General features: G+C 53.2%; 2 protein-coding genes and 1 long non-coding RNA gene across 4 annotated transcripts in view; 1 reads left to right on the top strand and 2 right to left on the bottom strand.

Moving 5' to 3' along the window:
- Positions 1–1045: 1045 nt before the first annotated feature.
- DACT3 (dishevelled binding antagonist of beta catenin 3) lies at positions 1046–10400 on the bottom strand. Its single transcript, XM_067720976.1, has 4 exons — positions 10074–10400; positions 4597–4693; positions 4277–4429; positions 1046–3292 (listed from the first exon to the last, which is right to left on the bottom strand). Exons 1-4 carry the CDS (start codon positions 10320–10322, stop codon positions 1905–1907), a joined length of 1887 nt encoding a protein of 628 aa, XP_067577077.1. The 5' UTR covers positions 10323–10400; the 3' UTR covers positions 1046–1904.
- On the top strand, positions 8901–17021 carry LOC137215583 (uncharacterized). The gene is made up of 3 exons (XR_010939330.1): positions 8901–9685; positions 13729–13888; positions 14762–17021. It is a non-coding gene; the product is annotated as an uncharacterized lncRNA (long non-coding RNA).
- Positions 17022–17335: 314 nt separating this feature from the next.
- The window catches only part of PRKD2 (protein kinase D2), a 30471-nt gene continuing 28585 nt past the window's right edge, over positions 17336–19221 (bottom strand). For both annotated transcript variants that reach the window (XM_067720972.1, XM_067720973.1), the window contains 2 exons: positions 18125–18210; positions 17336–17790 (listed from right to left, as the gene is read on the bottom strand). In XM_067720972.1, coding sequence (XP_067577073.1) covers positions 17578–17790; positions 18125–18210 — 299 coding nt within the window. In that variant the 3' untranslated portion in view covers positions 17336–17577. The remainder of the gene's footprint in view (positions 17791–18124; positions 18211–19221) is intronic.

Genomic DNA, 19221 nt, shown 5'->3' with positions numbered 1-19221 from the left:
TCCGCTCCCCCCCCCCAGATTGGCAAAATGAAAATGATTAATAGCATCTCTTGTTTGGTGAAGGAGTGGGAAAATGGGCATCTCAGGGGTTGCTGTTGGAAATGTCAACTGAGGGCAGTCTCAGTGGAAGGAAGTGTGACCAAGTCAATTAAAAATTTTTAAATGATGGTACTGTAATGACCAAGCCAGTCTATTTCTAGGAGTGGATCCTACAGAAATATATATATGTAAAAAAGAGGCATGTACAAGGACATAACTGCAGTAAGGTCCAAAACAGCAAAGGAACTGAGGAGCTGACAACAGGGTTAGATTATGGGTACCCCCGACCCCATGGAATCGTATGCAGCTACTACAGTGATAGGAAAATACGTCATCTAAATTTAGATGAAATGAACAAATCCCTAGAATACAACTTAGTAAAACTGACATAAGAAGAAATAGAAAAGCATAAACAAATAAAATAAAATAGAAAAGCTAAATAGTACTAAACCCGCAGAGATTCAATTAATTAAAAGCCTTCCCATATAGAAATCTCCAGGCACAGATAACAAAAAAAATTGATAAACAATGCATACATATGGCTCAATTTATGTAAGTATATAGTTTTACCTATATAGAGTATAACTATATGTATATGCATATATATAGTTACATATATTTATATAGCTACAAGATTCATATATGTATGCAAACACATAAAGGAAAACATACAAGGATGCACATCAAACTGATTATGATGACTTCTGAGAGAAGGCGTTTGGGGCTGTCCCTTTACCTACATTATTTCCATTTAAAAAATTTTTGTTTTTTATTTCTTTATTATTTCCATTTTTATGAAACCATATTTATGACCAAACAAAACTCAACCAAAGGTCAGAGTCATTGAAGTAAAATATTCAATGGTAAGAAAATGCTATTGAGACCTACCCTGGGATCTGCCATCTGGTTCTGGACACTACATACCCAGAGCAAACCGTAGTTGCTCAATAAATATTAGTCCAAAGGAAAAGCCCATTTAGCCACAGAAGGAGAGTCCACCACCACGTATGTAACACTGTGCATTTATTTACAAAGAGGTTAGAGAAACACACAGATTCTGGCCCCCCTGTGCACTGGGGAGTCACCATCGTCATAATAAATACAGTAAGTTTAAAAAAAGAAAAAAAATACTGGATCAGAACAACGGAGGGTCATCCTGGACTCCCCCCACTCCCTCTCACAGAGGGTGCCACGAGATAGAAGCCATCTTCCTTCCCCTCTTCTACCCTCCAATCCTCCATATCTGTCCGGGGAGGGAGGTGAAAGAGTCTTTCTTTCTAGGTGTTACCAACTCCTACTTGACCCTCAAAACCCCAAAGTCAGTGCTCCTTCCCTTCCCAGGGCACTCTGCAGGCACCGTCTGGGTCAGACACAGAGTCTCTGACCAGGGTGCTAAGGGGGTATCCTAAGGGTCCAGGGACATGGAGGGGGGCACTTTGTGAATGAGGGGGGCCATATCTGGGCATGGAAAGGAGGAATAAGAAGGCTCAGTGAGAGAATGAAGGGGAACAAACGGACTAAGTGTCTAAACTAAAATGGGGAAATTCAAACTGAATTACCCCTGCTGCATACCATAGTACACCCATAGTACAGATGAAGAAAGTGAGGCCCACAGAAAGGGAACTTTCTTGCCCAAGGGCTGCAGAGCCAGCAGCTGAACTGGGTCAAACAGGGCTCCTCCCCCATTCCTCCCTGTGGTGGAGGGGGAGCCTTTTCAACCAAGACTGCAGTGGATGGGGCAGTGAGGAAGGGTCTTTGGAAGCAGAGAAAATGGTGGTCTTTGGAAGGGAGGTGTAGAAGGGTCAGTGATTGGGGGTGTGATGGTGCAGAGGCCATGAAGGGGGAGCCCAAGCAAACCTCTAAACTCACACTGTAGTCATGACCTTGAGAGAACCCGAACGGAAACGCAATATCTTCTTCTTGAGCGCGTGGGAAGCCTTGATCTTCACAAAGACTTTGGCGGGGCCCGCGGGCGCCCCTACACCTGCACCAGCCCCTGGCCCGGAGGCCGCGGTGGCTGCCACCAACTGCTGCGGCCACACGAGGCCACCGCTGCCATCGGAGTCGCTGGATGCGGAGCTGAAGGCAGGCGACTCTCCCTCGCTGGCGCTAGATTCACTCTCCCCGTAGCCGACGCCGACGCCGCCTGTCGGGCCCCGGCGTCCGAGGGGCCCCAGGCGCCCGGCCGAGCACTCCGAGTCGCTGCCCGCGCAGCCATAGAGCAAACGGCGCTGAGGAGCTGACGGGGATGGGCCAGGACCCGGGCCGCGGGCGGCGGGACCGCGGGGCCGGCCTCGGCGCCCATCGGCAGCGTCGATCTCGGCCGTGGAGCGCCAGCGGCGGCAGGACCCCGCGGCCTGAGCCGCGAGAGTGGGCGCTGGACCACGGCGGGGCCGTGGCGGCCGAGGCTCTTCTCTTTCGGCTGTAGGGTACTTGGGGGGGCCCGGAGGAACCGCGGCGGCGCGGCCCAAAAGGCTGGTCTCGGACTGGGAGCGAGCGGCCTTGCGAGCCCTGGGCGAGCCCCGGCGGCCCGAAGCCTCGGTCATGCGTCCGCGGCGGCCCGCGGCCCGGGGACGCTCCCGGGGTGGGGACTGCTCCACGCTGCGGCCGCGGGTTAGTGGGGGCGCTTTGCGGCGCGCCGCGCGGCCGGGGAGGCCGCGGGTGGCGGCCTGCGCGCCTGGGATGTACTGTGCCTTCACCAGGCGGCCCTCGGCCGGGCTGTCGGGGGGCGAGGGGGCAGCGGGCGGTGCGGCGGGCTCGGGGGCCGCCTCCGACTCCCATGGCGAAGCCCAGCCGCGGCCCAAGGGGGCCGGGCTGGCGGGACGGCCCACCGCGCGCTCCACCGGGGGCTCCGGCGCGGACCGCGCGCCTCCGGGGGGCGGGGACGCGTCGGGCGGCCGCTGGCGCACGCTGTTCTGGCGCCGCGGGCCCCCGTCCGCGCCCCCGGGACTGGTCCGGGGCTGGCCCGCCCCCCGGCGGCGGCGCCTGCGCAAGAGCGCCGAGATGTAGCCGTCCAGGGGCCGCCCGGAGCCCGCGGCGTCTGGCGAGTCCGGGGGAGGACGGCTGCACGGCCGCGGGCTGCGCAGCGCCACGGCGTGCAGGGGGCTGGGCGTCAGGAAGGGCCCCGCGCGGGCTCGTCGCTCCGCGGAGGAGCAGGCCTCCGGGACCGCAGCCGTCGGGTAGGGCGCCGAGAAGGACCGGGGCACGGCTGCCCGGGCGCCCACCGCCTCGTGTGCACTGGGACTGGCGTCTCCTAGGGGAGGGAGGCAAAAAGGGAAGAGAGGCTCTCAAAGCCTTTTCCCAATGAGCCTAGGAGGGGCAAATTGCCCACCACCTCTCCTACTCTCCCACTCCCATTAAAAACAAAACACACACACACACACACACACACAACCTGCTCTCACCCCTTCTCGCACACTAGGTTGATAACAAAATCTTCACAGTGGCCTATAAGACCTTGAATGGTCTGTCCTGCATCCGTGTCTCTGACCTCCAACTCCTCTACATTTATAGGTTTTCAGCTACACTGGCCTGCATGAAGGGGCCAGTCACGCTCCAGCCTCAGGGCCTTTGTACTTGCTGTTCCTGCTGCCTGAACTACTCCTCCCTCAGGGTATCTGCTTGGCCCACTCCCTCACTTACTTTAGGGCCCCACTCAAATGCCACAGTCTCAGTGACCTCCTCTCTGGCCATATTTTCTAAAATTGGAGTTCCCTCCCCAACTCCAAGGGACACGCTGTCGTCCCCTTCCCTAATTTTCTTTTCATGGTACATGTCAATATCTAATATCCCAGATATTTTACTTATTTAGCTTGTATATTACCTATTTCTCCCACTAGAATGTCAGCTTCATGAAGACAGTGATTTTACTGCTGTATCCCTCACCCCTAGGATATGTGCTAGGAATGCACATAGTAGGGACTCAGAAACTTACTTGAATAAATGAACGGCAATTTTTGTTTACCTAATGGCTACCATGTGCCAAGTTCAATGTCTTAGGGCAGAGGCTCACTGAATAGTCAAAACTTCCCTATGAAGTAGGTGCTGTCATTAATCCCATTTTAACAGATGGAGAAACAGAGGGCCAGAAAGAAGCAACATGCTCAAAATCACACAAAAAGGGACTGTCACGGCCAGAATTCGAATCCAGGTTGGTCTGACTCAGACGCTTGTGTTTAAAAGCATCCTCTTATTGTCCATTCCCTGGCTCTCGGGGGCCCAACCCCACCCACCTTACCTAGGGACTTGGGCCTCTCGCTGGCATAGATGCCCCGGGGTTCAGAGGGACCCAGGCGTCCATAGGAGCCAGATCCAGAGAAGCCACTGTCCCCACAAAAGGTCGAGGGTGGTGAGTCCGGACCTCCTGTGGAGCTGGGGTCTTCATAGAAGCCTGGATTCCAAAAAGAAGGGGAGAGACAATCAGGGGGGCCTGAAAGGGGAAACCAGGGGTGGGGAGGAAAGGAGGAGATCAAGAGGCATAGAGTGGGGAGCCTGAGAAACAGGAGACAGTGGGGTGGGGTGTCCCAGGCAGACCCCACTACCTCTAGCCATGCTTACCCGAGCTGCGCCCACTCTCCTGTTCCAGGCCCCCAGACTCCAGGCTCAGGTCTCCCAGCTGCTGGCCCAGGTCCCAGATGAGCCCGGGCAAGGCTTCCTGAGGAGGTGGGAAAAGCAAGATGGTCAGAAGTACCCCCGAGCCCTCTGCCAACTGGTCCCCTATTCTAGGAGCTCATGGGCAGGGTTTCACTTTGACAGGGAGGCTGTGATTTCAAAAAGGTAAAAGAGTACCCAAGTTCCAGGATCCCCCTCAAGATCTCTGTCCCTTCATCCCATTAGAAAGTCCTCTGGCTGTCTAACTCTAGTCCCTCATGCTGCAGTCACCTCGTTCCCTCTTAAGTGTGAGTGATAAGTCTTCAGAAGTCCCCATCCCTTGTCCCCTCCCTATCAGCTCTTCCCTCTATCTGGTGCTCATGGCCCCTTAACTTTATTAGAATGTCCCTCTTTGAGTGTAACTTCAGGTCTTCTTGCTGTAAGGGCAGTTCGCCGCTAAAAGTTGGTGTTGAGGACCTAGCAGATCTCTTAGCCATCCATTCGTCTGCCTTCTCCCAGACTTTGACTCTCCTTTCTCAGATGCTCCTATCTTCCCCCACTGCTCCTTATAACCAATGGAAGGTCCTTCTGCAAGTCTTCCTTAAGTCCTTCCTGCTGCAGATTTTTTAAAAAATAAATTTATTTATTTTTGGCTGAGTTGGGTCTTTGTTGCTGTGCGCGGACTTTCTCTAGTTGTGGCGAGTGGGGTCTTCTCATTGCAGAGCATGGGGTCTAGGCGCACGGGCTTCAGCAGTTGTGGCACGTAAGCTCTAGAGCATAGGCTCAGTAGTTGTGGCTCAAGGGCTTAGTTGCTCCGCAGCTTGTGGGATCTTCCTGGACCAGGGCTCAAACACCGTGTCCCCTGCATTGGCAGGCGGATTCTTAACCACTGCACCACCAGGGAAGTCCCCTGCTGCAGACTGATTCTTTCCCTCATTTGGATGACACAAGCTGACCATGACTCATAAATCTTTGCTTCTCCTCTCAGAAAGAATCCCCCCCATGCCTACTGGAAAGTCCTTCTGTGAATCTAGCCTTAGTGGTATTGTACTACAGCGGTGAACCCCAGCGGGTTCCTTTGTCCCCAGCAGGGACCACATCCTCCTCCTGCCCTTGCTCCATTCCCACCCAGAAGCCCCCATTGTCTGCTGCAGTTCCACATCCCCATGGGAAATTTCGATGGAGTCTACCCTGGATCCTTGCTGCAGGAAAAGACCATTTCCTATCAGATGTGGATAAATGAAGGTGAAAACCCTTTAAAAGGGGAGTGACTATGATGCGGTGGGGGTAGGGGCTGAAGCAACACAGATGGGGTCTCCAAGACACTAGGACTTAACCCTATTTTGGAAAACAGGGCCAGAGCCAGGAAGAGTCTCACGCGGATCTGGGTGAGGCCAGAGGTGGTGGCAGCCTCAGGCAGACGGTTGACCCTCAGACAAAAGCGGCTTGTCTGGACGGCAGGCGGCAGGAGGGAGGGAAGGAGGGAGGAGGGGCTGAGAGGGCAGACGCCCAGCCTTGCCTATTTAGGGCAGAAAGACTGGCCGGCTCCCCCGCAGACAACGCCCCCCCCCACCCCCGCCCCGCAGCTTCCTACTCCTTCGGCTGTTCTCCTGGGCCCCAGTCCCCACCCCTCCCCCCTAGAACAGAAGCCCCCGTCTGGGCTTGTTTATGGGAGGAAAGTCAACAAATCGTTCCACTTTGGGCTCCTGCCCTGCGTGTAAAGAGGTGCTCGGGGTGGTGTCATCTTTGAGCAGAAGCCAGGAATGCAGCCGAATTGTGCAGCCTCAGGAGTGGCTAAAAAACATCAAGGACCTCCCCTATACCCCATAACCTGTTCCCCACTAATCATGCCCTTGCTCACGCTGCTGGAGCCACACTGGCCTCCTCGCTGTTCCCTGAACATATCACACATGCTCCTACCTCGGTGGGATGTGTTTCCCCAGCATACCCTCCTGGCTCTCTCCCTTGCTTCATTCAGATTGTTACATGCTCCCTTCTCTGACCACTCTTTCCAAAATAGCTCCTGATCATTCTGCACCTGGGTTGCCCTGCCTTTTTTCCACCATAGCAGTAATGACCTCCTGACTTAAAGTGACATATCAGGCTATTTGTTTATTGTCCTTCTCCCTAGATTGTCAGCCCCAGCCCCAGGAGGGCAGAGATTTTTGTCTGTTTTGTATACTGCTGTGCCTTCCCCCACCTCCACACGCACCCCCCAACCCGCCCCAGTGTCTAGAACAGCTCTTGGCACAAAGTAGGTGCTCAGGAAATATCTGGGGAAGGAATGAATGAATACCACAGAATACTATACAGCTGTTAAAATGGAATGAGGCAATTTCTATATAGAACCATCTCCAAGACCTATCATGGAGTGGAAAAAGAAAAATGCAGAATGTATAGTATAAGGGTGAGTCAGAACTACTGGGGGGTCGTGTTAAAACCTAAATTACTGGGTCTGACCTACAGAGCTTCTGATTCCAGGCAGAAGCCTGAGAATTTGCATTTTGAACAAGTTCCCCAGTGACGCTGCTAGTGGTCCAGCGGGTCACACTTTGAGAACCACTGTCCATAGTGTCTGACACCTCACCCAAGAAACTGGAATTTGAAAAAAAGCAAAGCGAACTCTACGTATCGTGGTATGTAAGCTGTTTCTGCGCATAGATGCAGAACTCACACCAGGGTGACAGTGGTGGTGATCACAGGGGAGAGGGTGCATTTACGGGGTCAAGGGAGGGATGAGGGGACTGGATGGTAGGATGAAGTGTTTATGGAGGCATGGCTGGGAGCCAGATTGCCAGGGTTCAAATTCAGCTCTGCCACTTCCCAGCTGTGTGACCTTAAGCAGGTTACTTCACCTCTCTGGGCCTTAGTTTCCTCATCTGTAACATGGGCATCATTCGACTCCCTCTCCTATGAGGTTGTTGTGAGGATTAAATGAGTTTAAACAGCAGTTCCTTTTAGGCACTTAATAAATGCTGGATTTCATTATTACATGAAAGCTATGAATTTCTAACAAGGAAAATATAAAATCACGTTTTACTTGTGTAGTTAGAAATAAGAGAAAAAATATATATTTTTTTCCCGGTAAGTTCTGCAGGTCTAATTTCAGTTCTTCCACTGCAGGGAAGAGTAGGAGTTTGGAAGATAAACAGCAGAGGCCTCCTCTTCCCTTGTGCCTGGACCCCCCAGCACCCCCGTAGTCTACACACCCCACCCCATTTGTAAGTCTGACCTCATTTCTTCCAGCTGCAAAGGGACAAATCTTTAAAAGACCAGAAGGTCCTTGGCCTGAATCTGGCTCCCTGCCTACCCACAATGCCCCTCACCCTTTTTTTGCAAGCCCTTCAGCAAGTGGGCCTGAGGCTCTCCAGCTCAGGCAGGTTTGACATGAATGTGGTTCGGACCCCTGGAGACCCCTTTGCCCAAACTTTCCCAGACCTTGGCTGCCCCCACTCACATGCCCCCAATCTGTGTCCAGTTCCCTTTATCTCTGCTAGGAAGTCCTTCTGCAAGTCTAACTTTAATCCTTCTTGCTGGAAGGGGACCATTTTCCTTGGTGGGAGAGAACAGAACTCCTGCCCCCATTCAGGATTCTTGCCTCTTTTCTCTGAGATACCCCTAATCTTTCCCTTCATCCCCATCATTCCTATTAGAAACGAACCAACTCTGGCTTCCATCTTTCTTGCTTCAAAGGGAGTGTATTCCTGGGAGGGGGGTGGAGGAGTGGGAGGGGTAAGCTTCATAAAACAGAGACTCAGGGACCAGAGGAGGCTCCCACCCCCTCTTTGGAAGGACCCAGGAACCCCCAACACCAGAGGAGTTTATATTTAGCGCTTCTCTGCTCCTCCCTCAGTGGCGCTGTCTCCTTCCCGTTGCCTGCCACCGCCTCCTCCCTGACGCTGGGACGGAGCTTTGCCTGGAGATTGTGGGGGGAAGAGGCCCCTCCACTACCACTTCTTGGGGAGATACTGAGGGCTGGGGGGTAGACAGAGGGGCAGAGAAGGGGGAGACTGAGGCAGAGAGAGGCAGAGGATGAGGGACAGGGAGGCAGGACACAGCTGGCCCATCCGCATGCCTTCTCCCTTTCCTTGGAGGGGTGGGAGGTGCCTTCCCAAGCCCAGCCAGCTCAGGGTGGGGTGAGCTGCTGAAGGCCCCTACAACGCGTCTCTAACTTTGGGAGGGGGTGAGGCCTCCCACAGCTGTTTCTGTTTCCAGAGAAGAATGTGCAGGGTCCCTCTCCCCACCGGGGGTGGGGGGGGGCTGGGGGGGGAGGGACTGGGCTTGCAGCCCCAGAGTCTGGCTTCAGTATTCCTCCCCATTCTCCATCTGGGGAGGGGGCAGTCGAGGTCAGTAGCAGGGAGAGCCCCCTCCCCCCACTACCTCGGCTCAGGTTTCCCCAAACGGGAAGCTCTGACCACACACAGGCTTGGGGATGGGATCAGCAAGTGAAGCCCGGGTCTGGGGCCTGGCGGGCTGGGGGGAGGGGAAGAGAGAAAGGGACAAGGATGTGGGGCAGGAAGAGAGAGAGGTGCAGAAATGCGAGAAGGGAAGGCCAGGGAGACAGAGATAGAGAGACAGAGGATTGGGAAAGACGGAGAAAGAGACACAAAGTCACAGAGATGGGGCAGTTGGGAAAAGAGTGCAAGAAACACAGGAAGAGGTCAGGAGAATTAAGAAATGGCATAGAGACGGAAAGAGGGGTGATGCTCCTTAAGTAATTCTGGAGAACTCTGGCTCATCTTCCACTATCAGAGCACCCAGGGAATCTAGAAGTCAGACACCCATGCTGCCTCAATCTACCGCCTCTTGGCTTAACCAGGGCTGTGGCCAGGTAGGAAAGGAGGGAAAGTGTCACAGAGGGTCAAGATCACCGTGGGATCCTAAGGGACTGTGAACTTCCTCTCAGCAGCAATCCCTCCCTCAGGAGGCCCGAGGATCCCCTCCCCCCCTCCCTGCCCCCTCCGGAGATCTCCAAGCACACCAGGACTTAGGGAAGTCGGGGCCCGGTATGGAGGCCGGGAGAGAGGCATGTTTGGATCCTGCCGTGTGACCTTGGGTGAGTCGTTTGCCTTCTCTGAGACTCAGGGTTTTTTTCTCTGTGAAGTGGGAACTATCACCCCCTGCCCCCCAAGCTGCAAGAAGACAACGCTCGCCAAATACTCAGCCTGGGCTTGACACATACTTGGTGCCCAGATGGATTTTCTTTGGGGAAGGGGTGTAGGGAATGGGCCTGAGGGTCCGGCGGAGGCAATGCAGCCCCCTTCCCCAGTTTGGGGGCGGGGAGGCCTGATCCCGCCCGCCGCCCCGACCCCCCAGCCCCACCCCCCTCTCCTTTCCCCCTCCTCCCTCCCCCACCCGGACGGGTGTCTGAGCATCCAGCCGAGACAGGCGGACAGACAGACACAGACGGGGGCAGAGGGACGGACGGACAGGCGGCCCCTCACCAGCTGCTCTTCCAGGGCCGCTGCGGCCCGGCGCGCCGCCGCCGCATCTTCGTCCTCGTCGGCGTCCTCCTCGTCCTCGGCCTCGGCGCCCCCCATTCCGGGCTGGGCCAGCCGCAGCGCCTGCTGCACGCGGTACTCCTGCCTCTCCCGGAGCCAGTGTAACTCGCAGAGCCCGGCCAGGCTGCCCTCCAGCCAGCCCCGCAGCCGACCCCTCTCGGGGCTCACCGGGAAGGAGAAGGCCCGGATCATGGCTGCGGCCCCCCGCCCCAGCCCGGCCGGGCCCCGCGGCCACCCCTCTCCCGGTCCCACCTCCCCGCCCCAAGAGCCCGCCTGCCCGCCCGCCCGCTGGCCCGGCTGTCACCGTCTCATCTGCATAGGCGCCCGCCCATTGGGCCGCCCACCCGCGCCTTATCTGCATGGCCACGCCCCCGGCGACAGAGCAACCATCGCTTATTGGCTGGTACCCTTCCTTACGAAGATGCTCTGCTGTGCACCCGCGCCCCCCAACGCGACGCATGCTCGCAGCTGCCTACTCGCTCTGCTTACTGGCCTCTTCGCCACGCCCCCCTTCTCACCTCCCTTTGGGCCGTGGCCATGTCCCCACGCGTCACAATGAAACAAGTCTGCCCCTTGCCCCGATGTCATTGGTCCTTGTCTCCCCTGCAGCTGGTTCCGCCCCCTTGCAGGAGAGGTCTGGCTGCCATTGGACTGTCCCGCGAGAGGGGCAGGGGTGATCTATAAATAGAGAATCTGTCCCCGTGACACTTTGGCAGCTGCTTCTCTCCCCCCACCCCTCGTAACCTTCAGCTTCTGAGGCTAAGCGGGGGGTCGGAAAGGGTTTGAGAGTCGAGTGCTGATTTTGCCTGCTCTTCCAGGAAGCCTTCCCAGACATTCAGCTGTAAAAGTAGAGGGCCAAACCACTAAAAATTGGTAATCCTCCCATAAAATTGTGCTTCTGAGCGAGACCGGCTTCACGAGCATACGACCGGCTTAGAAGGGCCCCGAGCTTGGTTTAATATTCTGCTGTTACTGTCTTGAAATTCTTATTTTTTTGAAAACGGGCCTCGCATTTTCATTTTGCACTGAGCCTTTCAAATTCGGTAGCCAGTCTTACGTCTAAGAGTTTAAGATCGGTCATGTCCCAAATTCTGGAATTATAAGACCCTGGCTGTAAGATTCTATGATTCCACCCTAACAGAATCTAAGCGTCTTTTGTCTCCCAGATGCTGTGAGGCTTTGCGCTCACCATTCTACGATTCCAGGGGCCTTTGTTCTACGTTCTAAGAGGCTTTGTTCTCAGCCTTCTAAGATGCTCTGTTCTCAACGTTCTGTGGTTCATAAGTCTGAGCCTGACGTTCGTTTCCAAGGTTCCCTCCTCCCTCCCCTGGCTCCGCGAGCGGGGCTGGCGCCCCCTCAGGCGGCCAGCCAGTGTCACTACACCGAGTGTGCGTCCCTACAACCTTCAAGATTTAGCTTCAAAATTCATACCCATTTCTCAGACAGACCTTCACTCCCTAAAAGCCAGGGCCCAGAAGATCATGTAAGACCCTCCCTCTTTTATGATCCCAGGTTACCTTCCGGTCCTGAACTGGAGAGACAATGTTGGTGACTGAGAGCAAAGACTCCAGAACCAGACTGCCTAGGGTGAGCCCTAGCTCTGCCACTTTCTAGCTGTGTGACCTTGGGAAACATGCTTAACCTCTCTGTGCCTCAATTTCCTTAGCTGTATAATCGGAGTTGTAACACTGTCTACCTCATAGAGTTGTTATGAGGATTAAGGGAGATGTTTGTCAAGTGCTTGGAGTAGTGCCTTCCATGTATAAAGAGCCACAGAAGGGCCTGATAAATAAGTTAAAAATAATCTAGTGAGTCCCAAGGAGAAAAAATGAGTCTGGGTTTTAGTAGAGATAAACTTTATTTAATCCCCCTCTTGTTTTATTATTATTATTATTTACTTACTTATTTTGGCTGTGCTGGGTCTTAGTTGCCGCACGCGGGATCTTAGTCGTGGCATGCATGCGGGATCTAGTTCCTTGGCCAGGGATCGAACCCGGGCCCCCTGCATCGGGAGCATGGAGTCTTACCCACTGGACCACCAGGGAAGTCCCCCCTGCCTCTTGTTTAAGACAGATGTAGACTGTCCTTACATTACCTAAATTTACCAACAATGGGGAGATGATCAGGCTGATGAAAGGGGATATGGAAAACTCTCTCTCAAACAAGATTTTCTTAGTAGTAAGGATCTGGGGTGATGTCAGGATTGTTCTTCATCTCTGCTGTTTGTGCAAGACCAGTTGAACCATTTGCTGTGTAAAATGTTGGATCTGGAGCTGACTTAGGGGTTCTGGCCATTTGAAGATGGGTATTCCTAGGAAGACAAATAAAAAGAGAATTATTCATGGTTGAATAAGGGAGTAAAACCAAGATTTGAGACCAGAGGGCAGCCATTTAAGAGGGTTCCAAGAAGGAGGTGAAGAGAGATCCTTGGTTGGTGGAGTCAGAACAGCGGTAGCAATTTTGTGGATTTCCTTGTTGGCCTTTTCATGTTGATGACGATGATGTCTGCAGAATTCCTGGGGATGAACCTGGAACTTCCTGGTTCCAGGAAGTTCCTGGGGTTACTTCCAACCGCAGCACACAAGTCCCTGCCCTGGAAACCCCTGAAGAGTTGTCCAAACATGGTCAGAGGCCAGATGAAATCCTTGGAGTTTACTCCCAAGCATTTGGTTTCTTATCCCAAGGTTTCTTTGGGTCCTGATGAAAAAGGAGATTACAGACATCCTGGATCTGCATGATTTCAGCCTCCACAGGATTTGGCGGATCTCTCACGTTTGTGAGGAGTTGGGTGTTTGACAGGAGAAAGAATGAATTCTGAGGTATTGACAGAATGAAGGGAAATTGAAACGCTGATAAGGGCTGCGAAGTCGCCACGAGTAAATTATGAATCACTGGGGGGCAATCCAAGACTCGTGGAAATAATTGCCTTATTTATTTGAGTGGTCAGAAAACAAATGTCGATTAAAGGTGGAAAACCAAGGAGAAGGTGCAGGGACAGGACTGGGACCATGAGATGAGTCACAAGAGGTGCGATGCCACTGACACCAAGAGACATTGTCAGTGACATCAGTTGACTCGGGATTAGTAATATTGTGATAGCTGGAAAACCCAGGTGAGTTCAATGAGGAGGTGGTTCCTGCCATTATGGTTTTATGGCATCATTTAAAGTTCAGTGATTACAGAAACTGAGTCCCGTGAAGGGGCCATTAGGGAAGTTGTATTGAATAAAAGGAGGACGTGAATCCTGATTCATAGATGGTGCAGGCAGGGAGAACTTCCTGTAACAATCGAGCACTGAGTTGGGAGGGGTCTTGGAAGGGAGTATGTGGGACAATGCTCAATCCATCTGCAACGATCCTATTTTCCAAATCAGGTCACATTCTCAGATACTGGGGGATAAGACTTTCACATATATTTGGGGGGACACAATTAAACCCGTAACAGACCCAGAAACCACTGGAGTTGCATTTTCAGTCTTGGGTGAAGATGAAATTAATGATGGGATAAATGCGTTCTGTGGATAAGGTCTTACCTTCAGGTGCAAGGACATGTACTAAATAGTATACTTGTGGCTTACATCGTTGTAATTTGTCCCCAGATATCTTGCGTCCCTATGAGCAAGGGCACGGGGTAGATATTGAGTGGCAGTGAGTGAGCTGTTGAAATGAACAGACGAGAAGATGATCCACGTTTTGGATTAGAGAGGAACTGCAAGGGAAAACCAAATCCTTCAAATTTATACTCAGCGTCTGAGAAAAGTAAGTAGGAACTTCAGTGAGTCCTTGAGACCTACCTGTCCGTGTATATTGTTGATGTTCCCAGGTGAAAATAAAGAGAGACTGTGAATTGGGGGGTGTTGGAAGGAATAGAGGCTGGCCAGGAAGGTGTATGGATCGGGAGCTCTCGGGAACCAAGCTTTGACTATTTTATTTATAGCCTAGAGGTCTTGGACTAGCCAGTATCCCAGTGGAAACACTGTGGTTCTTCTTGGTTCCCTGACCAGGGATTGAACCCAGGCCCTCGGCAGTAAAAACGCAGAGTCCTAACCACTGGACCGCGAGGGAATTTCCAACATTGGGGTTCTTGACAGTCAAGATGGGAGTGTTGCAGGGGCTGGAGGTGGGTATGAGGAGGCCTTGAATGATGGGTTGAGTGTGTCAGAGCATGTGAAGGTGGTTTCAGGAGGGACATGAAAAAAATCTATTTCCACTTTAAGAGGCTCAGCCTCTGAGATGCATCCTATGTTTGCTGAGTTGGAGGCCCAAAGAGAATCACGGGTTGGGGTCAGCATATCTTGACTCTGTGGGCCTCAGGGAGAGGTTGATGGGTTTTTTTCTGGGGGGTGAGGGAGATTAGTGATCTAAGATGGACAGTGGCAGTCAGGGACTGGGAAAAATAGGCTCTCTTGTGAACATGAAATGTTAATGTTCCCAAATGATAAAATATCCCTTCCTGAAAGACTTATTGGAATAATCTGAGTAAGAAACTGTGCTGGGTAGTAAGGGGCCTAACAAGACGGACGGAGAGTGGCTTAGACACGGTGTGGCAAATTGTGGCATCTCATGGCAATCATTGCTGGGCAGGGGGCTTCTCTGGTGGCGCAGTGGTTAAGCATCTGCCTGCCAATGCAGGGAACACGGGTTCGAGCCCTGGTCTGGGAAGATCCCACATGCTGCGAAGCAGTTAAGCCCATGTGCCACAACTACTGAAGCCCACGCGCCTAGAGCCCGTGCTCCGCAACAAGAGAAGCCACTGCAGTGAGAAGCCCGTGCACCGCAACGGAGAGTAGCCCGCAAGAAGCAAGCCACTAAGAAGCAACGAAGACCCAACGCAGCCATGAATAAATAAATCAAATAAATCAATTTAAAAATCATTGCTGGGCACCAAGGGAGGGTAAGGGGTTGGGGGGACTGTGAGATACTTAAGGGGGTGGGGTGGCCCCTGTATCTACAAAGCCGGGGCTAGCACGTCCATTAATGAGAACGGTCATTTCCCTCTGTGGGTTGAAGGGTGTTTATGGACACAGAGGAAAAAATCTGCTGGGAGTCCCTGAGGAGACTGAATACAATTCCGTTTTGTATTTTAAAGCTGGACAGTCTCAAATCCAACGTCCCTTTTCTTTACAGTACCTATAGCTGTCTCTGTCAAGATTTGGTTTAGTGTTTTGTGATGGCCCTGATAGGATGGACCTTTTTTTTTCTTTTCCTCTCCCGTTGTTTAAGTAGGAGGTCTTAAACTGGATTGTGTGAATTTTTTTTTTTTCCTGCATCCTCTTGTTGGGCTCTCTTGGAGTTCTGGAATCAAGGCATTTCTCCAGCTAACATGGTGTTTTTCATCATGTCTCTAATTTTTGGTCTCAGAATGTTGACAAAACTCGTGGCCACGATAGAAGCGGTGTGACTGTCAAGGACCAGGCCTTCCCATACATTTCCTGGACTGGCTGTATCATTGCAGATGGATTTGGGACTCTGTTGTCTACACTCCTGGATTTTAGACCAGTCAGTTTTAGGAGAAGCATTCAGGATGGAGTCTAAGAGACATTTATTCCCCCATAGTATTGGCTTGGATTCTGCCTCGGAGGTGTTCTGGCTCATTTGGAGATCCTCATTGACTGAAGTTCATTTAGCTTTTTCAAACTAAAGATGTGCAACTCCGGAACCGACCAGCAGATGGACTAATGGATATAAATTGGAAAGACTTGGAGCGTAAGCTCTGGGTACTAGCCTAAATTGGCTGCTAAATACCACCCTGTTTTTATGGGGCTCGGGAAAATCTCTAACTATGGCGTGTAACTCCAAGCGTGACCAAGGTGTAAAGAGAACTTGTCTAAGTGCATGCTCTGATTGCTTGCCTTCAGCTGTAGGGCCAACAATCTGAGTGAACAACGGGGAGCTAGGGAGCTGAAGGGCAGGGGTCAAAGGAAGAGAGAGGTTCCCTCTGCCTACAACCTCAGGGCCAAGGTGAACCTTAAGAAGTCAGCTCAGGGACTTCGCTGGTGGCCCAGTGGTTAAGACTCCACGCTCCCAATGCAGGGGGCACAGGTTCGATCCTTGGTCAGGGAACTAGATCCCGCATGCCACAACTGAAGATTCGCATACCGCAATGAAGATCGCGCATAACGCAACTAACACCTGGTGCAGCCAAATATTTAAAAAAAAAAAAAAGTCAGCTCAGAAGAGCTGTCCCCAGACCCCCAGGCTCCCTCTAGGCTGCCCCAGCCTCTTGGGCTCTCCCATTCCAGCCCTCCCCACTCTCGGTCATCACTCACAGGGAACGGGTCTGTCTCCCCCACGGGATGGTGAACCCCCCTGAAGGCAGGACCTGGGCTGTCTCAGTTACCACCGTGTCCCCAGCATCATCCAGCACAGTGTGAGAAATGGAGGAACCGACGAGTGGGCACATTCAGTGTGTAGACAAGTCATCGCATCAATTTAAGAGAAAACACCAGCTGCTGTGTATCAGCTTTCTACCGTGGGCCAGACTTGTGCTAACTGCATTGTTATTAATACTTGTGATTAGTAGCAATAAGACCAAATAAAAAATTAAACCGTTAAGCCATGAGATTACTTGCTTTTCTATAAATCCTTCCCCCCTCCGATCACATTCCTTCCATCTCTCCTCCATTACTCTTCCCTCTCGTATGCTCCTCCACACTGTTCCCCTCTAGTCCTCCCTCCTGGCAGTGCTCCCTCTGTGTATATATATATATATATTTTTTTTAATTAATTAATTTATTTTTGCCTGCGTTGGGTCTTTGTTGCTGTGTGCGGGCTTTCTCTAGTTGCGGCGAGCCGGGACTACTCTTCGTTGAGGCACGCGGGCTTCTCATTGCTGTGGCTTCTCTTGTTGCAGATCATGGGCTCTAGGCGCGCGGGCTTCAGTAGTTGTAGCACGTGGGCTCAGTAGTTGTGGCTCGCGCGGGCTCTAGAGCGCAGGCTCAGTAGTTGTGGTGCACGGGCTTAGTTGCTCCGCAGCCTGTGGGATCTTCCCGGACCAGGGCTGGAACCCCTGACCCCTGCATTGGCAGGCGGAGTCTCAACCACTGCGCCACCAGGGAAGCCCCCTCTGTATATTTTTTACCCCAGTTAGTTCTCCTTCCAAAACTCCTCTCCCTTCAGTGCTCCTCCCCATCCCTCCTCCATCCCATCTTCTTTCCAGGTGAACTCCATCTGGGTGAACAACAAACTAATGATAGGAGAGTGCGGTGTGGCCAAAAGATCAAGGCCATTGGGCCAGGGATGAGTCCGTTTTAATTGCTGAGGAATTAGCTTTGTAAATAACCCCGGCCCCTGCCCCCAGCCCCGCCATGCCCCTCCCCCGGGGCGTGTCCAGTTTGGGCTGGAACCTGCTTCCCCTAGAACAGTTCATCGCTGGGAAGGCGTGGAGGGCCCCTCTCCGAAGACAGGAGGAGAGCATCACGAGGCAGCCAGGGCGGGAGCACGAGGCCTCAGAGGACACTGATGCGCTCGGCCAGCCCCTGCATCTCGTGGTCCCGGGGTGGGAGGCTCCCGCCGAACTCCCCGTCGGCTGGCAGCCCCGACCCGGGCAGCGGGTGCTCTGCCACGAACTGCTCCCAGCGCGCATCATCACTCTCGTGCGTTATGTACCGTTCGCCCATCTTCCCCTCCAGCTCTCGGAGGTCCAGCCACGTCTGGTACTCCTGGGCGGAGGAGAACAGGGGTTAGTTTGGGTGCTGCACCAAGGGCAGGCAATAGCGGCCAGAGCTTCGCCCCCATATGATCTGCCCTGCCAGTGAGAAGCCGGGTACGAGGGAAGGTGAAGGCACACCCTTCACAACCTGCCCAGCCAATTAGCTCCACCCCCTTCTACAGCCCAGCCAATGGGAGGCTCAGCCACGTTCCACGTCCATGAAAAATGTACCTACCTCCTTCACTACCTTAGCAGCCAGTAAGAGATATGGCTCCACCCCTTCCTCTAACCCAGCCAATGGGCCAGCCCCTCCCACTTCGCTCTCAGCCCCGCCCCTGCATCACCTGTAACCAGGGGTGGCTGAGAGACTTGTCCACGCTGTAGCGCTTGCGCATCTTCACCTGCAGTAGGTTGTTGATGAGGTCGATGGCTGCACCGGAAGGAGAGAGACGGCTCAAGCCCTGCGGGGTGTGGGGCCGTCCCTCCTCCAACAGGAATCCCAGCCTACTAACCTGCCATCCAGGCCTTCCTTCTTCACTGGCATGAAAGCGTCACCTGCACTAATCACTCACCCACCCATTTCCTCGTTAAATTACACATTTACCCCCACCCCTCACGAGGCACACACTAGATCCTCCATCTCTTCTCCAAGTCTCTACCTCAGTTTCCCCATTCCTATATCACCTTCATAAGTTTTGTCATACACAAGTACATACAGGATCTTGGCTTGCAGGATCTCAGTTCCCCGACCAGGGATTGAGCCTGGGCCACAGCAGTGAAAGCGCGGAGTCCTAACCTCTAGGCCAGCAGGGAGCTCCCAAATGATTGTCTTAACTAACCTCCCTCCCACACTTCCTGTCCTCCTGAGCTTCTGGCTTCAGGACCTGCCCCTTGTTCTAACTTATCTAAGGCTTCTTGATGCACCCCAGTATCTTAGCCCTGCCCTTAGCTCACCCTCATACTTGGCTTTGCCCCAGAGCCACGGCCTCAGGACTTAATTTTCCCAGGCCCATCTTGAAGTCGGCAAGGCGCATCACACTACCAGGTCACAACGCCACAGCCCCTATATGCAGAGATCCCAAGATCTGCCTCCATCCTGGCCCCCAACCCCTGCCACCATATGCTTCTCTGACCTCCACCTGCTCCCAGGTTCCAGGTGTGACTTTGGTCTCAGGGCCGGTCAGTCCTTCTCCTGGACAGCTTCAGAAATCCTCCATGGCCCTGCCCCTCCTCTAGCCATGCCCCTAAACCAGCTCCCTCCATCACTGGATCCAACACCATGGCCCCAGGCCCATCTCCATCCCAGTCACAGACCCAATACCCGGCAAATTAGCCAAGCCCGTGTTTCTTAACCTTGCCCCATGGTCCCACCGCTTCTGCAGGACTAACCCTTTTGGGGTCATAACCCCAAAGACTCCAGGCCCCAGCCAGTGCCTTGGGA

The sequence above is a fragment of the Pseudorca crassidens genome, chromosome 20, assembly GCF_039906515.1.
Source record: "Pseudorca crassidens isolate mPseCra1 chromosome 20, mPseCra1.hap1, whole genome shotgun sequence".
NCBI classification, from domain to species: Eukaryota; Metazoa; Chordata; class Mammalia; order Artiodactyla; family Delphinidae; genus Pseudorca; species Pseudorca crassidens.
The sequence above is the reverse complement of the archived record's forward strand: the minus strand, read 5'-3'. Positions and strand labels throughout refer to the sequence as shown.

Excerpts from the sequence above, each read along its gene's own strand:
- DACT3 (XM_067720976.1), bottom strand. The coding sequence starts at position 10,322 with ATGATCCGGGCCTTCTCCTTCCCGGTGAGCCCCGAGAGGGGTCGGCTG. Across the intron at positions 4,694-10,073 it reads CGGCCCTGGAAGAGCAGCTG|GAAGCCTTGCCCGGGCTCAT; the intron begins GTGAGGGGCCGC and ends CCACCTCCTCAG. Across the intron at positions 4,430-4,596 it reads GGAGAGTGGGCGCAGCTCGG|GCTTCTATGAAGACCCCAGC; the intron begins GTAAGCATGGCT and ends TTTGGAATCCAG.